This window comes from Pongo abelii, chromosome 1 (assembly GCF_028885655.2).
Source record: "Pongo abelii isolate AG06213 chromosome 1, NHGRI_mPonAbe1-v2.0_pri, whole genome shotgun sequence".
Classification (NCBI taxonomy): Eukaryota; Metazoa; Chordata; class Mammalia; order Primates; family Hominidae; genus Pongo; species Pongo abelii.
The window spans coordinates 117,732,841-117,752,758 of NC_071985.2; the positions used below are offsets into that span (position 1 = coordinate 117,732,841).

General features: G+C 33.4%; 1 protein-coding gene across 5 annotated transcripts in view; it reads right to left on the reverse strand.

The window, feature by feature from the left end:
* Nucleotides 1–222: 222 nt before the first annotated feature.
* The window catches only part of SYCP1 (synaptonemal complex protein 1), a 146,761-nt gene continuing 127,065 nt past the window's right edge, over nt 223–19,918 (reverse strand). For 4 of the 5 annotated variants that reach the window (XM_054529179.1, XM_002810393.3, XM_054529188.1 and 1 more), the window contains 5 exons: nt 18,105–18,164; nt 14,121–14,297; nt 10,772–10,915; nt 811–900; nt 223–715 (listed from right to left, as the gene is read on the reverse strand). In XM_054529179.1, coding sequence (XP_054385154.1) covers nt 578–715; nt 811–900; nt 10,772–10,915; nt 14,121–14,297; nt 18,105–18,164 — 609 coding nt within the window. In that variant the 3' untranslated portion in view covers nt 223–577. Of the gene's footprint in view, nt 716–810; nt 901–10,771; nt 10,916–14,120; nt 14,298–18,104; nt 18,165–19,918 lie in introns of those variants that run through there. The other variant, XR_008512809.1, reaches the window with a different exon arrangement.

Consider the following 19,918-nt stretch of genomic DNA (forward strand, 5'->3'; position numbering starts at 1 on the left):
TAAATTTTGTATAAATGAAATATTTCAGGATGTCATACTGGTATAGCCACTTTTTCCTGCCACTAAAAGCCATTTCTCAATTTCATAAAATAAAAAAGTCAAACCTGCCTCAGAAGTAAAAAACTCCTCTACAATGCTCTCAAGACTTTAAAATGAATAATATTCTCTCAAAATTATAATGATGAGCTGTTTATACAACCTAACAGAATCAATAAGAAGCACTTATTTGCATCCAAAATATTTTAATAGTAAAGAATAAAGAATGACCCGCAATAATGCATTCCTGCATTCAAAGGCTAGCTTTACAAATTTGAAAACTTAGTAAAAACAGTTTTCATGAATACAAGAAAAAGTAACAACAATATGTAATCATCTAATTATCTGAATATAATGACAGGTTTCCAGACAATATGTAGTTAACATTTAGGCTAAAAATATAAAGAAACACAAATCATTCATGCAAGTATTTTTTAAAAGTCTCAACTTCCAGATAAAATTTGGCTCTGGCAAATAAAAACAAAACATTAACTATAAGTTTCATGTTATTAGGCTCCTTAACTACACTGATTCTCTGAAATTAAACAAATAACTTTTCAGCTTCTTTTAGTTTTTTTTTCCTATCCATTTTAGCAATTACAGCCCAACGGTCCTCCCGCATTTTTCTTATAGCTCCAAACTTCAGTGTAGATCCAGGGGTTGTTAGAGATGAAGGGGCCTGAATACAAAATAAAATTTAAAAATCATAACATGTTTAATTTTTTTAAGTGCAGCTTTTAAAATTTGCTTTCTGAAATAAAATTTAAAAGCTACCTTTTTTGGTGTTTTGACACAAAGATGAGAAGCTGGTGGATTATTGTTTCTATATAGTGTTTTCGATGTCTCTTCTTCTGAAACAATGCTCTTGAAGAAAAATAAAAAAATATGATGTTGGGTTTACCATCATTAATATTATATTATTAACATTTTGTCAACATATCACATGTAAGGAGAACAAAGAGTAGAAAGAGGAAGGATGTAGAAGAGAGAAGGGCAAAGAGAGGAGGAAAGAGAAAGAAGATTATAGAGAGAAGAAAGAAGACCAAACAAAGAAAACAATATCAAAATAAATCAATTGGCCAAGAAAGGACCTAGATTTTTATTCTATTAACTATATTACTGAAAGGCTATGTGAAATACAAGACATGTATAGCGACTAGAATTTCTCTACTGATTTCTATTTCAGTTTCAGAGTCTTTATAATACCATCTTGTCCTCCTTCCCTGACCCTGTTTATTCAAACTCACATTTATAACTTATAACAAGTATTTACAATTCTATAAAAAATTATAATATTATCTATGATCCAGCAATTCCACTTCTGGATATGCACTCAATAGAATTGAAAGCAGAGCCTTGAAGAGATAATTGTACACCTATGTTCATAGCAGCATTATTCACAATAGTTAAAACATGGAAGCAACCCAAGTATCCATCCATGGATGAATAAATAAGCAAAATGTGGTGTATACATACAATGGAATATTATTCAGCCTCAAAAAGGAAGAAAATTCTGATATATGCTACAACATAGATAAACCTTGAGGACATAAATGAAAAAAAAACTAGTCACAAAAGAACAAATCCTGTGTGATTCTACTTATATGAGATATTTAGCATAGGGAAAATCATAGAGACAGAAAGTAGAATGGTGGCTGCCAGGGCCTGGGGGAAGGTGGAATAAAAAGTTATTGTTTAGTGGGTAGAAGGTTTTAGTTGTGATGAAGAGTTATGGAGATGGATGGTGGTGATGGTTACACAACATTATAAATGTATTTAATAACATTGAACTATATAATTAAAAATAGTTAAGATGGTAAGTTTTATGTGTATTATACCAAAATAACAAATAAATATAATGTTGTCACTTAATTTACAATTATTGTAATTACAATAATATAGAATTACAATTATTGTAATTCTCCCAAATAATGATAGCTAACACTTATTTAGTACTTTCTAGTGCCAATCACTAGAAATCACTTTGCATATTTTAATTCCTTTTAATCTTCATGACAATTTTATATAGTAGGTATACCATTATCCCCATTTTACAAGTGAGAAAACTCAGGCACACAAATATTAAGTAATGTACCCTAGATTATATAGCTAGGAAGAGGTGGAAGGAAATTCAAATTCAGGTGATCTGGCTCCAGAATCCCTTCTCTTAATGAATATGAAACACAATTTAGTCATGTAAGCAGTCAGTTCACACAATTTTTTCATGCTCATTAAAGCCACATTTAACAAAAACTTCAGAAGCTTTGTGGATGAGAAATTTCAAACAGATTTTTATAAATCTAAGATTTCAACAGAATTCAATAAATAAGTCATAGAGCTACCTTTGCAGATAGAATCAGTGTGTACCAACTGACCAGCTTAAACAAGACAAATTATCTTTAAAATCATGTTGTTTAAACTATCATTACAATTTTACTTAGTGCAAGGTAATTGATTATTCATCATGAATCTCCATGTAAAAATGATTAATAAGTTAATCCAATTTAAAATAACAAAACCTTATCATCTGTCCTCATGACTCTTTGCAGCATTCATCTCTTCATGTGTTTATAGGCCATTTATGTTTCATCTCTGGAGAAATGGCTATTCAAATCTTTTCTCCCCATTTTTCAATTGGGACTTTTTGTGGTTGTTAATTGTAGGAGTTCTTTATATATCCTAGATATCAATCCCTTGTCATATATATGATTTTTAAATATTTCCTCTCACTATTTACCTTGTCTTTTCACTTTCTTGATAGTCTCCTTTAATTCACAACAGTTCTTAATTTTGATGCAGTCCAATATATCTTTTTTTTCTTTCATTACCTGTGCTTTTGGTGTCATCCATAAAAGTTGCTGCCAAATCCAATGTCCTGAAGATTTTGACATTGTTTTCTTCTACAGTTTTATAGTTTTAGCTCTTAAGTTTGGGTCTTTCATCCATTTTTGGTCATTTTTTATATGATATAAAGGGTCCAACTTAATTCTTTTTACATGTGGACAGTTTTCCCAGCACCATATGTTGAAAAAAATGTTCCTTCCCCATTGAATGGTCTTGGCACTCTTGTCAAAAATCAACTGGCTATATATGTAAGGGTTTATCTCTAGGCTCTCTATTCTATTCCATTGGTCTTCATGTCTGACCTTATACAAGTACTATGCTGTTTTAATTACTAGCTTTGTAGTAAGTTTCAAAGTTAGGAACTGTGAGTCCTCCAACTTTATCCTTATTTTTCAAGATTGTTTTAGCCTTTTGGGGCCCTTTGCAATTCCACATTAATTTGAGTATTTTTTCCATTTATGCAAAAAAGTTGTTGGAATTTTTATAGAAATTGCATTGAATCTGGAGATTTGGGTACTACTGACATCTTAACAATATTTAGTCTTTCTATCAATAAACCTAGGATGTCTTTCCATTTATTTAGGTCTTTCAAAATTTCTCTCACCAGTGTTTTGTAATTTTCAGTGTACAAGTCTTTTACTTCCTTGGTTAGATTTGTTCCTAAGTATTTAAATTCTTTTAGATGCTATTGTGAATAGAATTGCTTTCTTAATTTCATTTTTTGATTGTTCATCGCTGGTATATAAAAACATAATCAATTTTTGTATGTTGATATTGTACCCTACAACTTTGCTGAATTTATTTATTAGTTCTAATAGCTTTCTTAAAGAGTCTTCACAATTTTCTGTGCATAGGATCATGTCATCTGTGAAGAGAGGCAGTTTTACCTCTTCCTTTCCATCTGAATGCCTTCTATTGCTTTTTCTTTTATAGTATCTCTAGTTAGAATTTACAGTACAATGTTGAATAGCAGCAGTGAAAGTGGGCACCCTGCCTCATTCTTAATCTTAGGGGGTAAGTCTATCGGTCTGTCACCATTGAGTATGATGTTAGCAAGGGGTTTCCATAAATACCCTTTATCATATTGAGGAGATTTCCCTCTATTCCTAATTTTCTGAGAGGTTTTCTACCATGAGTGTTGGATTTTGTCAGGTACCTTTTTTTGCATCAGGATGATGATATGGCTATTTTCTCCTTTGCTCTATTAATGTGTTTTATTACACTGCTTTATTTTCTTATGATGAACCTCCCTGGCATTCCTGGGATAAATTCCACTTGGCCATGGCAAATAATTTTTAATATGCTATTGAATTTGATTTGCCAATATTTTGTTGAGTAGTTTTACATCTAATTCATAAGAGATATTGGTCTGTAATTTTCCTTTCTTGTGGTGTCTTTATCTGCTTTGGTATCAGGGTAATTAATGCTGGCCTCATACAATGAGTTAGGAGGTGTTCCTTCTTCAACTTTTTGGAAGAATTTAAGAAGAATTGATGTTAATTATTTTTAAAGTCTTAACATATATGTCAAATTTTTATTCTGAGAAGTTTTTACCAATTTATACTGTTCTATCAGTGTATTTGGATTCAAGCTTCCAATAATAATAATCACAATTTTAATATTAATTGATCATTTGCTGTGTGCCAGAAGATCTGTTAAACATTTTATAAGCATCATTCAACTTATTCTCAAAAAGCCTGTGAGGTGATTACTAATATTATCTGCATGCAAGGGATACAGATAAAGAAATGTGTAGGGCAAGATATGGGGGAAGGTGCATGGCACTTTCATGCCTTCCTTGGGTGTGCCACCCTGCAGGAAACTCCCTGTGTTCAGCTATCCAGAAGCTCTAGTGTTAATTCTTTAAATATTTGGTAGAATTTATCAATGAAGCCAACTGGTCCAGAACTTTTCTTTGTTGAGGTTCTTGATTACCAATTTAAACTACTTGTTACAGGTCTATAGAGTTTTTCTATTTCTTTTTGAGTTCATCTAAGGAATTTGTGACTTACAGGGAATATTTCCATTTCTTCTGGGTTATCTAATTTGTTGGCATACAATTATTTATAGTATTGTCTTATGATTCATTTTATCTCTGAAATGTCAGTAGTATCTCCACTTTCATTTTTAATTTTGTTCTCTCTCTCTAGCTAAAGGTGTGCCTATTTTGTTGATCTTTTCAAAGAACCAACTATTTTTGGTTCCATTGACTTTATTGTTTTCTATTCTCTAACTTAGCTCTGTTCTAATCTTTATTATTTCCCTCAATCTACTAGGTTTGAGTTTAGTTTGCTCTTTTTTTCTAGTTCTTTATTAAGGTATAAAGTTAGGTTATTGATTTGAGATCTTTCTTAATAGGCACTTATAACTACAAATTCCCCTCTGAGCACTGTTTTTGCTGTATCCCATAAGTTTAGGTATATTGTGTTGTCCTTTTCATTAATCTCTAAGTATTTTCTAATTTCCCTTGTGAATTCTTCTTTGACCCACTGATTGGCTAAGAGTATGTTGTTTAATTTCCACAAATTTGTAAATATTCCAGTTTTCCTTATCTTATTGATTTCTAACTGCATCCCATTGTGGTCAAATAAAATACCTTGTGTAATGTCTATCCTTTAAAACCTATGAGATTTGTGACCTAACATATGATCTATCCTGGGGAATGTCTCATGTGCTCCTGAAAAGAATATGTATGCTGTTGTTGTTGGGTAGAATGTTCTATACATGTGTGTTAGACCTAATTAGCTTATTGTGTTGTTCAAGTCCTCTATTTCCTTATCTTCTGTCTGGTTGTTCTAGTCATTATTGAAAGTGGGTTACTGAAGTGTCCAACAATTATTGTAGAACTGTCTATTTCTCTCTTCAATTCTATGAAGTTTTGCTTCATATATTTAGAAGGTCTGTTATTAGGCGTGGACATTTTTAAAATTGTCATATCTTCTTGCTCTATTAAACTTTTTATTATTATATAATGTTCTTTGTGTCTCTTGCACTTTTTAATTTAAAGTCTATTGTGTCTGATAGTAGTATAGACACTTCAGCTATTTTTTAGTTACTATATGCACAGAATATCTTTTTCCATTCTTTCACGTTTAATCAATTCGTGGCTTTGGATCTAAAATGAGTGTCTTGAAAACAGCATATAGTTTTCATGTTTTTAAAATATATTCTGCCAATCTATATCTTTTGATAGGAGAGTATAATCTATTTACATTTAAAGTAATGATCTGTAAGGAAGCACATAGCTCTGAATTTTGCTATTTGTTTTCAATATGTCTTATAGGGTTTTGTCTCCATTATTAAAGGGTTTTGTCTCCTCCATTACTTCCTTATTTTCTATTTAGGTGATTTTTGTGCTTAAACATTCTGATTCCATTCTCATTTCTTTTTGTGTATATTATATAATTTCATTGTAGTTACCATGGAGATTACATTTAACTTCCTAATGTTATAACTATCTAATTCAAATTAATACCAACTTAACTTCAATAGCCTATACAAACTCTGCTCCTACACAGCTCCATTTTCCCTGTTTTGTTTTTGGGGGTTTTTTTTGGTTTTTTGTTTTGTTTTGTTTTGACAGGATCTCATTCTGTCACCCAGGCTGGAGGGCAGTGGTGTGATTATGACTCACTGCATCCCTGACCTCTCAGGCTCAAATGATCCTTACACCTCTGCCTCCTAAGTACCTGGGTCTACAGATGTGCACCACAATGCCTGACTAATTTCCATATTTTTTGTAGAGACAGGGTCTCATTGTGTTACCCAGGCTGGTCTCAAACTTCCACCTGCCTCAGCCTCCCAAAATGCTGGGTTTACAGGTGTGAGCCACTGTGCCCAGCCCGTTTTCTGTTATTGATGTCACAAACTACATCTTTATACATTGTGTGCCTAGTAACATAAATTAACCATTTATATGCATTTGTCTTTAAAATCATATAGAAAATAAAAACTGAAGTTACAAACCAAAATAACAATACTACTAGCTTTTATAAATTGCCCATGTATTTACGTTTACCAGAGATATTTATTTATTCATACAGTTTCACTGTCTAGCAGCCTTTCCATCTGAAGCTGTCCCTTTAGTACTCTTTGAAGAGCAGGTTTAGTGGAAACAGACTCTTTATGGCTTTTGTTTATCTGGAAATATCTCAATTTCTACTTCATTTTGAATGACAGTTTTGCTGGATATAAAATTATCAGTTGATAATTTTGGTCTTTCAGCACTTTGAATATATAAATTCGCTGTCTTCTGGCCTCTAACATTTCTGATGAGAAATCAGCTGATAATTTTGTTGGGAATAACTTGCACGTAATGAGTTGCATCTCTCTTGCTGCTTTCAAGATTCATTTTTTCTCCCAACAGTTTGATTATAAAATGTCTTGATGTGGGCTTACTGGAGTTTGTTAAGCTTTGTGGATTTGTATATTCATGTCTTTCATCAAAATTTGGGAAGTTTTTACCATTTATTTCTTCATATAACTCTTTCTACCTCTCTCTCTCTTTTTCTCTCTCTGTCTACCCCCCTACCTCCTCCCTCCACCTCTTCCTCTCTCCCTCTTCTCCTTCTGGAACTCCTACAATGTATATATTGGCCCAGCTGATGGTGTCCTACAAGACTCTGAGGCTCTGTTCACTTTTCTTTTCTTTTCTTTTTCTTTTTTTTTTTTTTTTTTTGCCCTTTATCAGACTCAGTAACTTCAATTGTCTATCTTTACATTCACCAATTCTTTTTTCTGCTTACTCAAATCTGCTTTTGAATCCCTCTAGTGGGTTTCTCATTTCGGTTATTGTACTTTCAGTTCCAGAGTTTTTTTCTGGTTCTTTTTATAATTTCTAACTCTCTATCAATATTCTCATTTTATTCATACACAATTAGGGATTTTTTTTCTTTGTCCATGTCTTCCTTTAGCAATTTGAGCTACTTTAAGACAGCTGTTTTGAAGTCTTTGTCTAGTAATTCCAATGTCTGAGCTTCCTCAAGGATAATTTCTGTTGGTTTGTTTTGCTCCTTTGAATGGATCATATTTTCCTATTTATTTGTATGCCTTATGATTTGTTACTATTGGTCTTTTGGTTTAAAAACATTTTTAGAGACAAAGTCTCACTCTGTCACCTAGGCTGGAGTGCAGTGACATGATCATAGCTGACTATAACCTTGAACTCCTGGGTTCAAGTGATCCTTCTACCTCAGCCTCCTGAGTAGTTAGACTACAGGCCATGTGCCACCACACCTGGCTAATTTTTTAAATTTTTGTATAGAGAGGGTCTCACTGTTGCCCAACTTAATCTCAAACTCTTAGCCTCAAGAACTTCCTACCTTGGCCTCCCAAAGTGGTGAAATTACAGGCATGAGCTATTGTGCCTGGCCCTTGTTGTTGAAAACTGGACATTTGAATATTATACTTTGGTAACTCTGGAAATAAGATTTTCCCTCTTCCCCAGGATTTTCTGTTTTTGTTTGTGTTCTGTTTTCTTTTGTTTTACTGTTGAAAGTCTCTCTGTGCCAGGGATCAGCCTGAGATAAAAGCTTATGGTCTTCTCCAGTCTTTTTAAGCCTCTTTGCTTGAACATGTGCTGTAGCTAAATTCCTTTTTGCTTTGCTTTTGAATATCCTAATCCTTAAATGCCTGGCTTCCCAAAGGGTAAAGATGAAAAAAGAGAAAAGGAAAAAAATAAAAAAGACAGATGTGCTTCATGTAAATTCCTGGAAGTTGCTTCAGCCAGTGGGGGTTGAAACACTGAACTATGATGTTTGAAGGACAAGTCCTATTGCCCCCTCTGGCACCAGCAAGTCACTCAAGGAACATGAGCATGGCTTCCTGACACAGGACTGTAGGCTGGGGAGACTGGTGGCTGCTATCATACTTTAGGCTGAAATCAACCTAAATTAACTGCAATTTACCAGCTAACCTTTCCCTTGGAAGCTATAAACATTCAAATAAGACTGTATATTTATAAAATAGTTAGCTCAGACAGTTTCTGCCAGTATACTTTTTGTCTAGGTAGAGAGATGGATTCCTGGCACTTCCTACTCCACCATCTTCCTGAGGTCATGCTCAACAACCCATTTTTAAATCTTAATTTTTATAATTTGAATGTTCAAAATTTAACTACATGAGCTAACAAAATTACAAAATGACTAATAGGTTCATATAATAATTATAACCAGGAAACCGATTGCGAAATGTGTTTTTAGACTAGTTTGAACAATTGTGTGCAATTCTATAATACTGTAATATGTTTATTGTGTTGCAAGTTTGTGATGCTCCTTTTAGAAATGAAATGAAATCATGTTGAATCATTCCGAATCTCAGATCGGCTAAGAACTTGGCCTAAACTCAAACTGCTAGAATAATAACAGGGATTACAACCCTAGAATGTTTAATTCTAAAGCTCATTTTCTTTCTAATTCTCATTACATTTTTATGTATCTAGACTACAGTTTGAATTGGCAGTTATCATGTGCAATGACTTACATAGTCTATGAAGCCAGACTGTGTTCAAATTTTGGTTCCATGTCTTACTAACTATGTGATCTTGACAAATATACTTCTGTGACTCAGTTTCCTTATCTGTAAACTGGAAAGAACAGTATATACTGTGATCTCTTAGTATCCATGGGGGATTGGATCCAGGATCCCTCCATGTATGCCAAAATCTGTGGATGTTTATGTAAAATGATATAATATTTGCATGTAACCTATGTACTTCCTCCTGTATACTTTAATCATCTCTAGGTTACTTATAATACCCAATACAATGTAAACACTATATAAATAGTTATGTTGTATTGCTTTCTTATTTATATTATTTTCTATTGAATTGTTATTTTTTATTTTTTTCAAATTTTTTGGCCTGCAGTTGGTTGAATACACAGATGTAGAACCTGTGAATACAGAAGGCCAACTGTATTTCTAAAGGCTGGAATTGTTATAAGAAATAATTAAAGTAATCCTCATTGTATAAAGTGTTTACAATAGTACCTGGTTCACAGTTTTAATTGTTAAGATGTTAATAATTATCTATAAAACAAAGGGGTTCTGAAGTAGGGACTCTGTATGTTAACTTCAATAGTTAGGGTTTTAAGACTTCAACTACTCATTATTCCAGAAAAAAATGAAAATAGAGGGTCCCAAAGCAGTAGAAAAGCTTGAAGGATCTTCTAGTTATAAGTGGGAATAATAAAACAAATGAATTTAACTGGGATTTTGTCATTAAGAATTTTTGGTGCATTGCTCCATTTACTCTGGTATGGTTCACCTCTTTTAAAAAATTAAATGAATCTAAGCTTCATTATTCTCAATAAACCATTATTATGCCTTCAGAAAACAGTGGTATATGTGAATGAGAGTAATTAGTGATACAAAGTGCTAGAGGAAATAGCCTGCTTAAACATGCTGTCCTTAATACATTGACTTCTTTAGAGTGATGGAAATGTTATAGTTGTCAACCAATACCTTGATATATATATCAACCAGTGATGTAAAAGGAGCATGTATAATATGCAAAATAGAGGGGACGCCTAAATAACAGATTTGGCTACAGTAAAATATTCACTCCATCTCTCTTTTTAAAAATATAGTAAGAAGTCCTTTATGACATTCTTCTAGAAAACAAGACAATGATTAATCATATCATATGCCCATTGTGCTACATCAAGTATTTTCAAAATGCCAGGTTTTCTGAAATTTACAGGGAAATTATTTGAACCCTAATTTCTCTAAAATGCTGCAAAAGCACAAGGATCTGCATTTTAGCAGAGCTCCACTGTATATCAGTATTGCAATGGTAGGTACTATGTAAATATATTATACATGTATATCAAGGAAAATTGTATACAAATAAGTAATATAAATAAATACTAAATATTATTTGTAAAATTTTTACCAAAAGATCAGTAGTTTCTGAACTATCTGAATTAATATCAAATTCAAAGGCCATTTTTCTCTTTTTATTACTTTCTTCAATGAGTATATTCAAGTTTTCTCTTTGCTGTAGTTTTGGTTTTGTTGGTGTCTTCACTGTATATGCCTATCCAAAAATAAAAAACAATACATTATCAAATCAAATAAAATATGCATTATTAATAAAGGGTTTCACAAATAATTTTAAGGCAATTTGAGTCCTTAGCAATCAGAAACCTCCATTATTATTGGCAAGTATATGAGGCAAAAATTTTGGATAAGAATTTAATTCAGATGTTTTTGATATTATAAGTTGTCTTTCTTCAAAAATTTTACAATGGTAGACTTTCTCTGCCCTTCCTTTAACTTGCTGAAGAAAATAAGAAAGAGAAAAAGTGAAACAGACAGACACACTCCAGATTCAGCAATCAACAGTCTTAAGGGCCTTAATATTTCTAATCATGATCGCAAAAAATAACTGAGTGAGCTTTGCTCTCTCCACAAAACTCCTTATTACTTTGTGAGAAAATATGCTTGCTTATTTTTATATTGGTAAAGTAATTCACATTAGTCAATGTTTCACATTCTATACTATCTTGTAATTTTTATAATTTGTAAAAGTATCTTTAAAAAGTAAGGTCAAAAGCCAAGTACAGTGGCTCATGCCTGTAATCCCAGCACTTTGGAAGACCACGGCAGGAGGATTGCTTGAGGCCAGTTCAAAACTAGTCTGAGCAACATAGCAAGACCCCATCTCTAAAATTTTTTTAAATTAAAAAAACATAGCCAGGTATGGTGGCCCATCCCTATAGCCTCAGCTACTCAGGAGGCTGAAGCAGGAGAATTGCTTGAGCCAGGAGTTCAAGGTAGCAGTGGGCCATGATCATGCCACTGCAGCCCAGCCCAGGCAACAGAGCAAAAACAAAAATTAAATTAAATTTAATTTAAAAAGTTAAGGTCAGAGACATCAGTAAAAATGGCAGAGTAATGAGCTCTAAAAATTCACTCCTCCATAAAAGTCATAAAAATACTGGTAAAAACTTGTCAGAATCAGTTATTTTCAGAACTCTGGAAGTTAACCAAAGGCTTGCAGCCACCTGGAGAGTGCTTATTCTTTAAAAAAATAAAATAAAATGGCTAAACCTCTTTAGGAACCCCAAATTTTGTGGTGTCTTAACTTCCCCGGTCCCATCCCCTGCTCTAGCTCTATGTTATCCTTAAAGAATAACAGCCCACATTCCTGATGCAACCTGGCAACCACCAGACAGAACAGAACAGAACTGAAGCTCTTTCAAAGCTTTATTCCCAAAGAATTGTCATTATTTGATTTGTCTGGTGGGTCTCTGCAAGATCCCACTTACAAGGCTGATGGCTGATTACATTCAACCCGAGCACTCACTAGTGAAAAAATGCCTTCTCCTTGGTGTGTGTGTGAAGTAGGGGGCTGAATTTGTCAAAAACAACAACAAACATTTTAACTTTGCAGCAACGTGAAGCAGTGATGAATAGTTGGGACAAACAAAAGACTAACCAAAAACCTTAAAAGAAAAGCTAGGAAATGAAATATCCATGGGGAAGCTTTGAAAAGCTCTGACATATTCCTGGAAATATAGAAGGCCAGGCATATGCGTAGGGCTATCTACAGGCTCAGGAAGGGCCTGAAAAGGCCCTAAGTTTTCACCACTGGCTAATCTTGAGGTTCTGTACAAGCAGGAATGGAAAGCTAAGGCAGAGTTGTCAACTACCTGGCTAAGTGTTGAAAGCATGCCCTTACACACATATAATAGAGACCTTTCACAAAGATTGGGAAATTTATTGATTCTAGGCATTTGAAGAAATTTGTGTCCAAACATTAGCTAAAAACTAAGCTAATCAAGGAGAACCTTTAGTGGCACTCACAACAAAAAATACAAACTTTACAGAATTAGTCTAGAAAAGTCACAAAACAAACAATAACTACAACAAGTAGCAACAACAAATCATGGGAATAGGAGAGAATCTGATTTCCAGAATTGTTATATTTTTAAATGGCTAGTTTTAAACAAAAATTATGAGACATGCAAAGAAAGAAGAAAATATGGCCCAAATAGAACAGTAAAAGAACAAACAACAGAAACTCTCCCTGAGGAAGTCTTGACATTGGACTTAACTAGACAAAGATTTAAAGTCAGCTATTTTAAATATGTTCAAAGAGCTAAAGAAAATTATGTCTAAAGAAATGAAGAAAAGCATGAAAACAACATCACACTAAATGGAATATCAATAAAGAGAAATAAATTATCAAAAGAACCAAATAGAAATTCTGGAATTAAAAAATACAATAGCTGAAATGAAAAATTTACTAGAAGGGCTCAATAGCAGATTTGGGCAAGCAGAAGAAGAATCCATGAGCCTGAATATAATTCAACTGATATGGAATAGAAAAAAAAAATGAAGAAAAACAAAGTCTCAGAGACTTGCAGACACCATCAAACACAACTGGGAAACTGAGAAGGAAAAGGCATAACATTTAAGCTTAGTGGGATGGAGACAATTGAGATACTTTTCTTTTCAACTCCCAAGACAAGTGAGGCAGGAACTCCAAGAGCATCTTTATAAAGAATACTAGGAGTGCTCCCAAGAAAGAAAGACTGGCATCTCATTCCCTAGTTAGATATGAATGCAGGCAGCAAATTTTTTTGTCTTTGTATCTAGCCGAGGAGAGGAAAAGGAAATGAGAGGGAGGAAACAGAGATCAAAAGTAGAGCATCTGCACTGCCATTTAGCATGGCAAAGTTGTATGAATTCCCCATGGATTAAGTGGATATATGAAAGACAGTCAGAATTGAGCCAGTTTGCTAGAGGCATCTGCTCCAAGATGACTGCTAAGGACTACAGATGCAAGATGATGTGGGGTAAACAGCAAAGGGAAGTAGTAACTGTGGTGATGCTATAAAATGTCAAGTCAGAATCAGATTTCCTGTGTCAGGGCCTTAAACACTGATAAATAACTAGTAAGTTATGAAATCTGCCCAAGATGACATTAAGTTGTGGACAGTGATTGAAAAAAATGAAACAATTTCATGTTGAAGGCCAGGCACGTGGCTCACACCTATAATCCCAATACTTTGGGAGGCCAAGACAGGAGGATGAGTTAAGGCCAGGAGTTCAAGACCATCCTAGGCAACACAGCACAACCTTGTCTTTACATTTCATGCTGATACCACAAAAAAAATTGAAACTTTCAAGAAACTAGTTATATATGTGTGCGTGATGCCAGGTATATGGTGATAACAGAACTTTATTTATTTATTTAAAAAATTACTACTAACATGGAAAGTTTAGACACAAACCTTTGGTAATGGTGTAGATAAAGTATTTTTGGCAGATGTCCACAGATAGTCTCTTTTATCTTTGGATATGCCATGATCAACTGATGTGAAATTTCGAGATATAGTTTGTGAAGGCACTGCTTTAGAATCAAATTTCCAATAAATTTCAGGTGTTTCCAATAAAGATGTCTGTGTTTTCTGCGTTGAACAACAAGAATGAATAAAACCATCGCCAAATGTCATATTAATTATTTACTTCTTTAATTAAAGTGCAGCAACTAGTAGAATTAACAACAAAATAAGTAAATTTATTCCTAAATTTATCACTGACTAGATAAGTTTGAATAAATTACAGTTATCTTCTTTGTCACTTTACTTGCCCATTTAAGATGCAAATGTTATCTGCCCCTGCCTGTCTTCACAGAGCCTCTACGAAAACAAATAAGATATCTTGGAGGTCGTTATTCTTAGCAAAGTAATGCAGGAACAGAAAGCCAAATACCACATGGGCTTATTTATAAGTGGGAGCTAAATCATGAGAACACATGGAGACATAGAGGGAGACAACAAAACACACAGGGGACTATCGGAGCATGCAGGATGGGAGGAGGGACAGGATCAGGAAAAACAACTAATGGGTATAGGTTTAATACCTGGGTGACAAAATAATCTGTACAACAAACCCCCATGACAGAAGTTTACCTATATAATAAATCTGTACATGTACCCCTGAACTTAAAATAAAAGTTAAATTTTTAAAAATGAAAACAAATAAGATATCTCAACTCTCTGACCAAAAGTTGAGGATTCTCTTTAAAAAATAAAAATAAAAAATCTTTACTCCTGGTGGCAAAAAGCCCTAATCTATGGTTCATTACAATAGCCTAAAAGTCAGAAGGAAATCTATTCTAATTTTCATTCATTCCCTTTCATACATTGATACTTCTTCTTTTTCACCTATAAAAATATCAGCCTTTTCCTATCCACCAGCCTAACTTGCCTCCAAAAGCAAGGAGAATAATTATGAAAGTAAAGAATGAGAAAAATTTTAAGGGAAAAAACTGAGAAAATGGCTGTTTGCTTCAATTCTAAATAAATAAATTGCAAGTTTACTCTAAATACTTGACATTTTTTCAACTCAGTTTCCTCAGTTCTCTTTCACTCTACCTTTGTATACAGCTTCTTTTAGCACCTGACCTAACTTTCTAGTAAAAGCTAGTAATAGTTGCTTTAGTGTGATTCTACATGAAACTCATGCTCATCACTTTCTATTTTACACTTTCTCTGGTCGCCACCATCTCCACGAATACAATCGTGGCAATTATTCATAAGGAAATTGTAAGGAAGTTGAAGCATGTTAATTTACTCAATTCCACAGCTAGTTAGCTGTGAAACTCAAATTCCCCTTTTTCTAGAATTGTGTTCTTTCAGTTCTCCTACTGCCTTTCATTGTAGAGCCCTCCTTTACAGGACCGTGTTCTTCTGAGATCATCTCTCCTTTCTCTGAATTCTCTAGAGCACACACACACAAAAAGGGAATACAAGGACAAAATTTGAAAGCATGGTGGCTGAACTTTCAGTGCGTTTAAATTAGGGTATAGGATAAAGAGGCAACTACATGTACTATAAAAAAATCATTGAACTAGGAGCCAAGTACCTCATATGGTCTTTTCTCCTAGATCTTTCCTATCTTTCCAGATTATTTAAGTAAATCTTCAAGTATCTCCAAGCTTAAATTTATTCAGCTATAAATCAAGGGGCTAAATGCGATGGCTTATATCTTTCCTGCCCAGTTCTAGTGATCTGTCATTTCATAATCCTTTTTCTAGCAAGTATGAATTTTTTCAGAATTGCATTTCTGTATCCTTTTCCCTACATATTTATACATCATAGTTGATGACAAAATTTTGATGAAAGCAATTTTTTTACTGCTATCTGGATTCATCAGGGGTAAACTTTGGAACCGCCAAAATGTAACTGCTTTAATGGACAAATTATTCCTCTCTACAGGTAGGAGAATGACAATTTAAGGTCACTGCACCACCTTGTGGCCATATCTGGAATTTGACATTTCCCTGGTAGCCTAAAGAAAATTCTGCATGTGACAATACTGAACTATCCCTTTCCAGAACACAAGATGGAAACATGTACTTCCTTACAAGTTACATTCTTTTTTGGAAGGATGTTACATTTATAGTTATGCATGTAGACAGAAAATTCACAATTTTCTCTGTTGTATTTTTCAAACAAACATTTATAAGGCATGTGCTATGTGCCAAGCACTACTTTAAATGTTTTACAAATACCATCTCATTTAATCCTCATAACAACTTTAGGAAATAGGTATTATTATTATCCCTTTATAGATGAGAAAATTGAAACAGGAAGAAGTAACTTGTCCAAACTCAGAAATGTTTGGTAAATTTAACAAGGCTTATGTTTCAGTAGTGTTGGAATAAAGCATAGCAAAAAAAAAAAAAAAAAAAGGCCTAGTTAAATTTCTTCATTTATCATTTTTTTCATTTTGCAACATATATATGGTTCATTTTCCAACATACATATCTAGACTCTCAGATAAAATATATGGCATTTACTAATCTACTTGATAATGGAAACATACAGAATTATACATGAATCAAAACATCTCTATAAGAATATGTGATACATACTTTCATAATATGAACACATTCTAATTTTAAAAACAATATTGGAGATTAACCAATTTGCTTATATTCATTAGATACTTCCTTAAGTCTATATCTAACCATTCTGGATAATTTCATTATGATTATAATTTCTCCAAATATAATGTTTTCAAGTGTCTAGCACAGTGTCTGGAACATATGAAGCACTCAGTATTCACTCACAGGTTCAGTACATCTTTCCTTTATTCTCTTTTAACCCAAATGTAATAAAATGTAATGAACTGTTCTCAAACTACTCTGAGTGTCATTTCCTTCCAGTTTAACTATAATCAGAGAAACCTCTGGGAACTTAGGAGATTATATCACTACATGCAAAGAAAATTCTTAATCATTTTAACCAAAAATTTGCTAAATCAAAATTCTTCTGCAACGATCCTATATTATCAAATAGGTTAGAAGCTGAGGGGTATTCTTCTTCTCTATGACTGATGTTTCCTTCCATATGCAGGGAGTACCACTAGGGTAACATTCCAAACCTCTTCCTGATTCCTTAGGGGAGAAAAAATTACTTAATGTGATTGGTGAATTTAAAGAAAAGGAGAAGCTGGACACATACAGCTCAGCCTCTTCCTTATTCCTCCCCTTGAGAACTATTAGAATTACACACAAATTCTGCTCTTCTCCTTTATACCCTAAGTTTTACAAGAGCAGATGATCGAGTGGGTAGACCTATGCTAGTCAAGCTCTACTTGTGGCAGAAGATAAATTTGTCTAATTTGGGATTTCAAGATTAAGAGATCCTATTGCCTTCAAACATAAACTGCATTCTCCAGTATTTAAAATATTGATACTTTTTAATAAAGTCTTCAATAATAAAAATATTATTTTTATTCTACCTTGTCTTTCTCAATTGGTTCAGAACATAAGTGAGCAAAACAGGTTGTCATTTATTAAGCCCCCTCAAAACCCAAAATTAGATACAATCTAAATAAACTTTAGAATTTTTTATGAAAATATTTTGCCTCTAACATTAAAAAATTCTTAAGGGAGAAACACAGAGGTACCTAATTAAATTAAAACTATAATAAGAATTGTAGAGAAAGACTGAAACCTTCCTTTTTTCTTCTTTTTTGTTTCTGCATTAGACTGAAACCTTCTCCAAATCTCCAAATGACAAAATTTTGAAATTTTTAGCTAAAATGCTTTTGAATTAATAAATAGCAAAAAACAATTTAGAAAATGAAATTGTATGATATATGTAAAATGTTCTTTTCCTACTTATAAACAAGAAAAATCATTTCTAAGTAGATGTTAGAAAATGAATTTGTATTTTAAAACTATGAGAATTATATGCTCTTACCTTGTCCTTTTTTTCTTTAAGAGTAGCTGTGTTTTCTTTTGCCTCTCTTTTGAGTTTTTCCTATTAAAAATAAATATCAAGTACAAATAACATAAACATCACTATGATCACAAATGAATATTATCAAAATCTTTCCTAGTAAGTATTAACAAAGTAAGATGACTAACCTCTCAATCTTATAAAGTAATAAAAAGAAAAAAAAGAACAGTTAGTTCCTTTCTACAGAGGTATTATTTGGTTTTGATTATCTTTTCCTTTATTCTAATCAGTCTCTAGTGTATATCTGTGGACTTCTGAATAAGTCTCTTAAAATTCTGAATCTCAGCTTTCTTATTTGTAAAATAAAGCTAATGGAACAAATTACAGAATGAGAGATACACACAAGTAACTAAGCTGTGAAAAGTTGCAAAAAGATCTAAAATACTGTGAGCCTTTTTACAGGCAAAATTAGATTTTTCCATGCATGTTGAGAAAAGGTGCAGTTCAGTTAGACTTTGGGTATGTGTATAGTCAAGATAAAAATGGAAACGAAAGCTGTGGTCAGAGTGGAAGGAGTGATATGCTAATATCACTAGATAGAATTTATTCAGTAAGATAAAAGAAAAGCCTGGCCTACATAAATGAATATGTAGGATGCCTGTAACATGACAACCATCTGAAGAACAAAATTTTTACAACTCCAGGGAGTATTAGAGTTCTTAGAAAGTAAAAATCTCCAAGTGTGCAGAACTTTAGGCACATGTGTGCAGAACTTGCCCATGATGTCTCTGCCAGTATCTATCCTCACTGAATACCTTGCATACACCATGTTATCTCTCCCATAGCATTGCTCCTAATCACAGAACGCACTTCACTATGAAAGAAGCTGGCTGTAAACTGATGTAATAGTATTTACTCTTCTTATTATGTATCCTATCACCTACCAATGGTTGATCTTCAGTTATAGTGACAATTGGAGTCTACTCTAAGGGGCTGGAATGCTGTCTTTTAAGACAAAGCACATTTTCTAAACCAGCAATATCGTAATGACTCTCAGAATATGTATCTTGGCTTCTAGAAGACAGACGGGAGAAACCATCGCCTACAACTGCACTGTCTCTGCAATTCTGACTTTTCCTGGTCTGGAGTTCTTGGTAAAGTCTGTTCTAATATAATATATGTTTCCAAGGTGCGAAACAGCTCATACAAGAATGTGTATCTTTAGTGGTAGCTAAATAATCATCAGTTCCCTTAGACCAAAGAGATGGCCGGACCACTAAGGTTCCTATTTAATCTGAATAAGTAAGATATTCCTATAATATGGCCTGGCAAACAGAGAGTTGACTTGATCACCAGAGTAGAGAATGACAGCCTTGTAACCAAATTTTAGATCTAAATAAATGTATCAGCCTATAGCCTTTTGAATAAAAAGGAAGCCTGGTACTCTAGTGGAAAAGTCCTGAAATAATATCACAAATACATACTGCATCCTTCCTACTATCTTGTGCACCAAGGATTAAAATATTAAGACATGGGTAATTGCACATCAACTAACATTAATTCTTGGGAATCTATAATGCTACTATTTTTTCACTGGTCAGAGTGCAAGCATATCAGCGTCAAGCAATAATTAGAATTTTATCAGAGTCTACTTCATGGTGAGCCCATGGAACCATAAACCTATCTTGTGCTCATTTTTTTAGATTCTAAGAATATAGTTTGAACGAACTCAATAAAAGGAATAATCCCCATACTGGTCCTGACCACAGAGTCACAGAGTAAGAGATTTTAAGGTTGAAAGGACCAACTTTAAATCTCTCTCTCCATATCAAGAT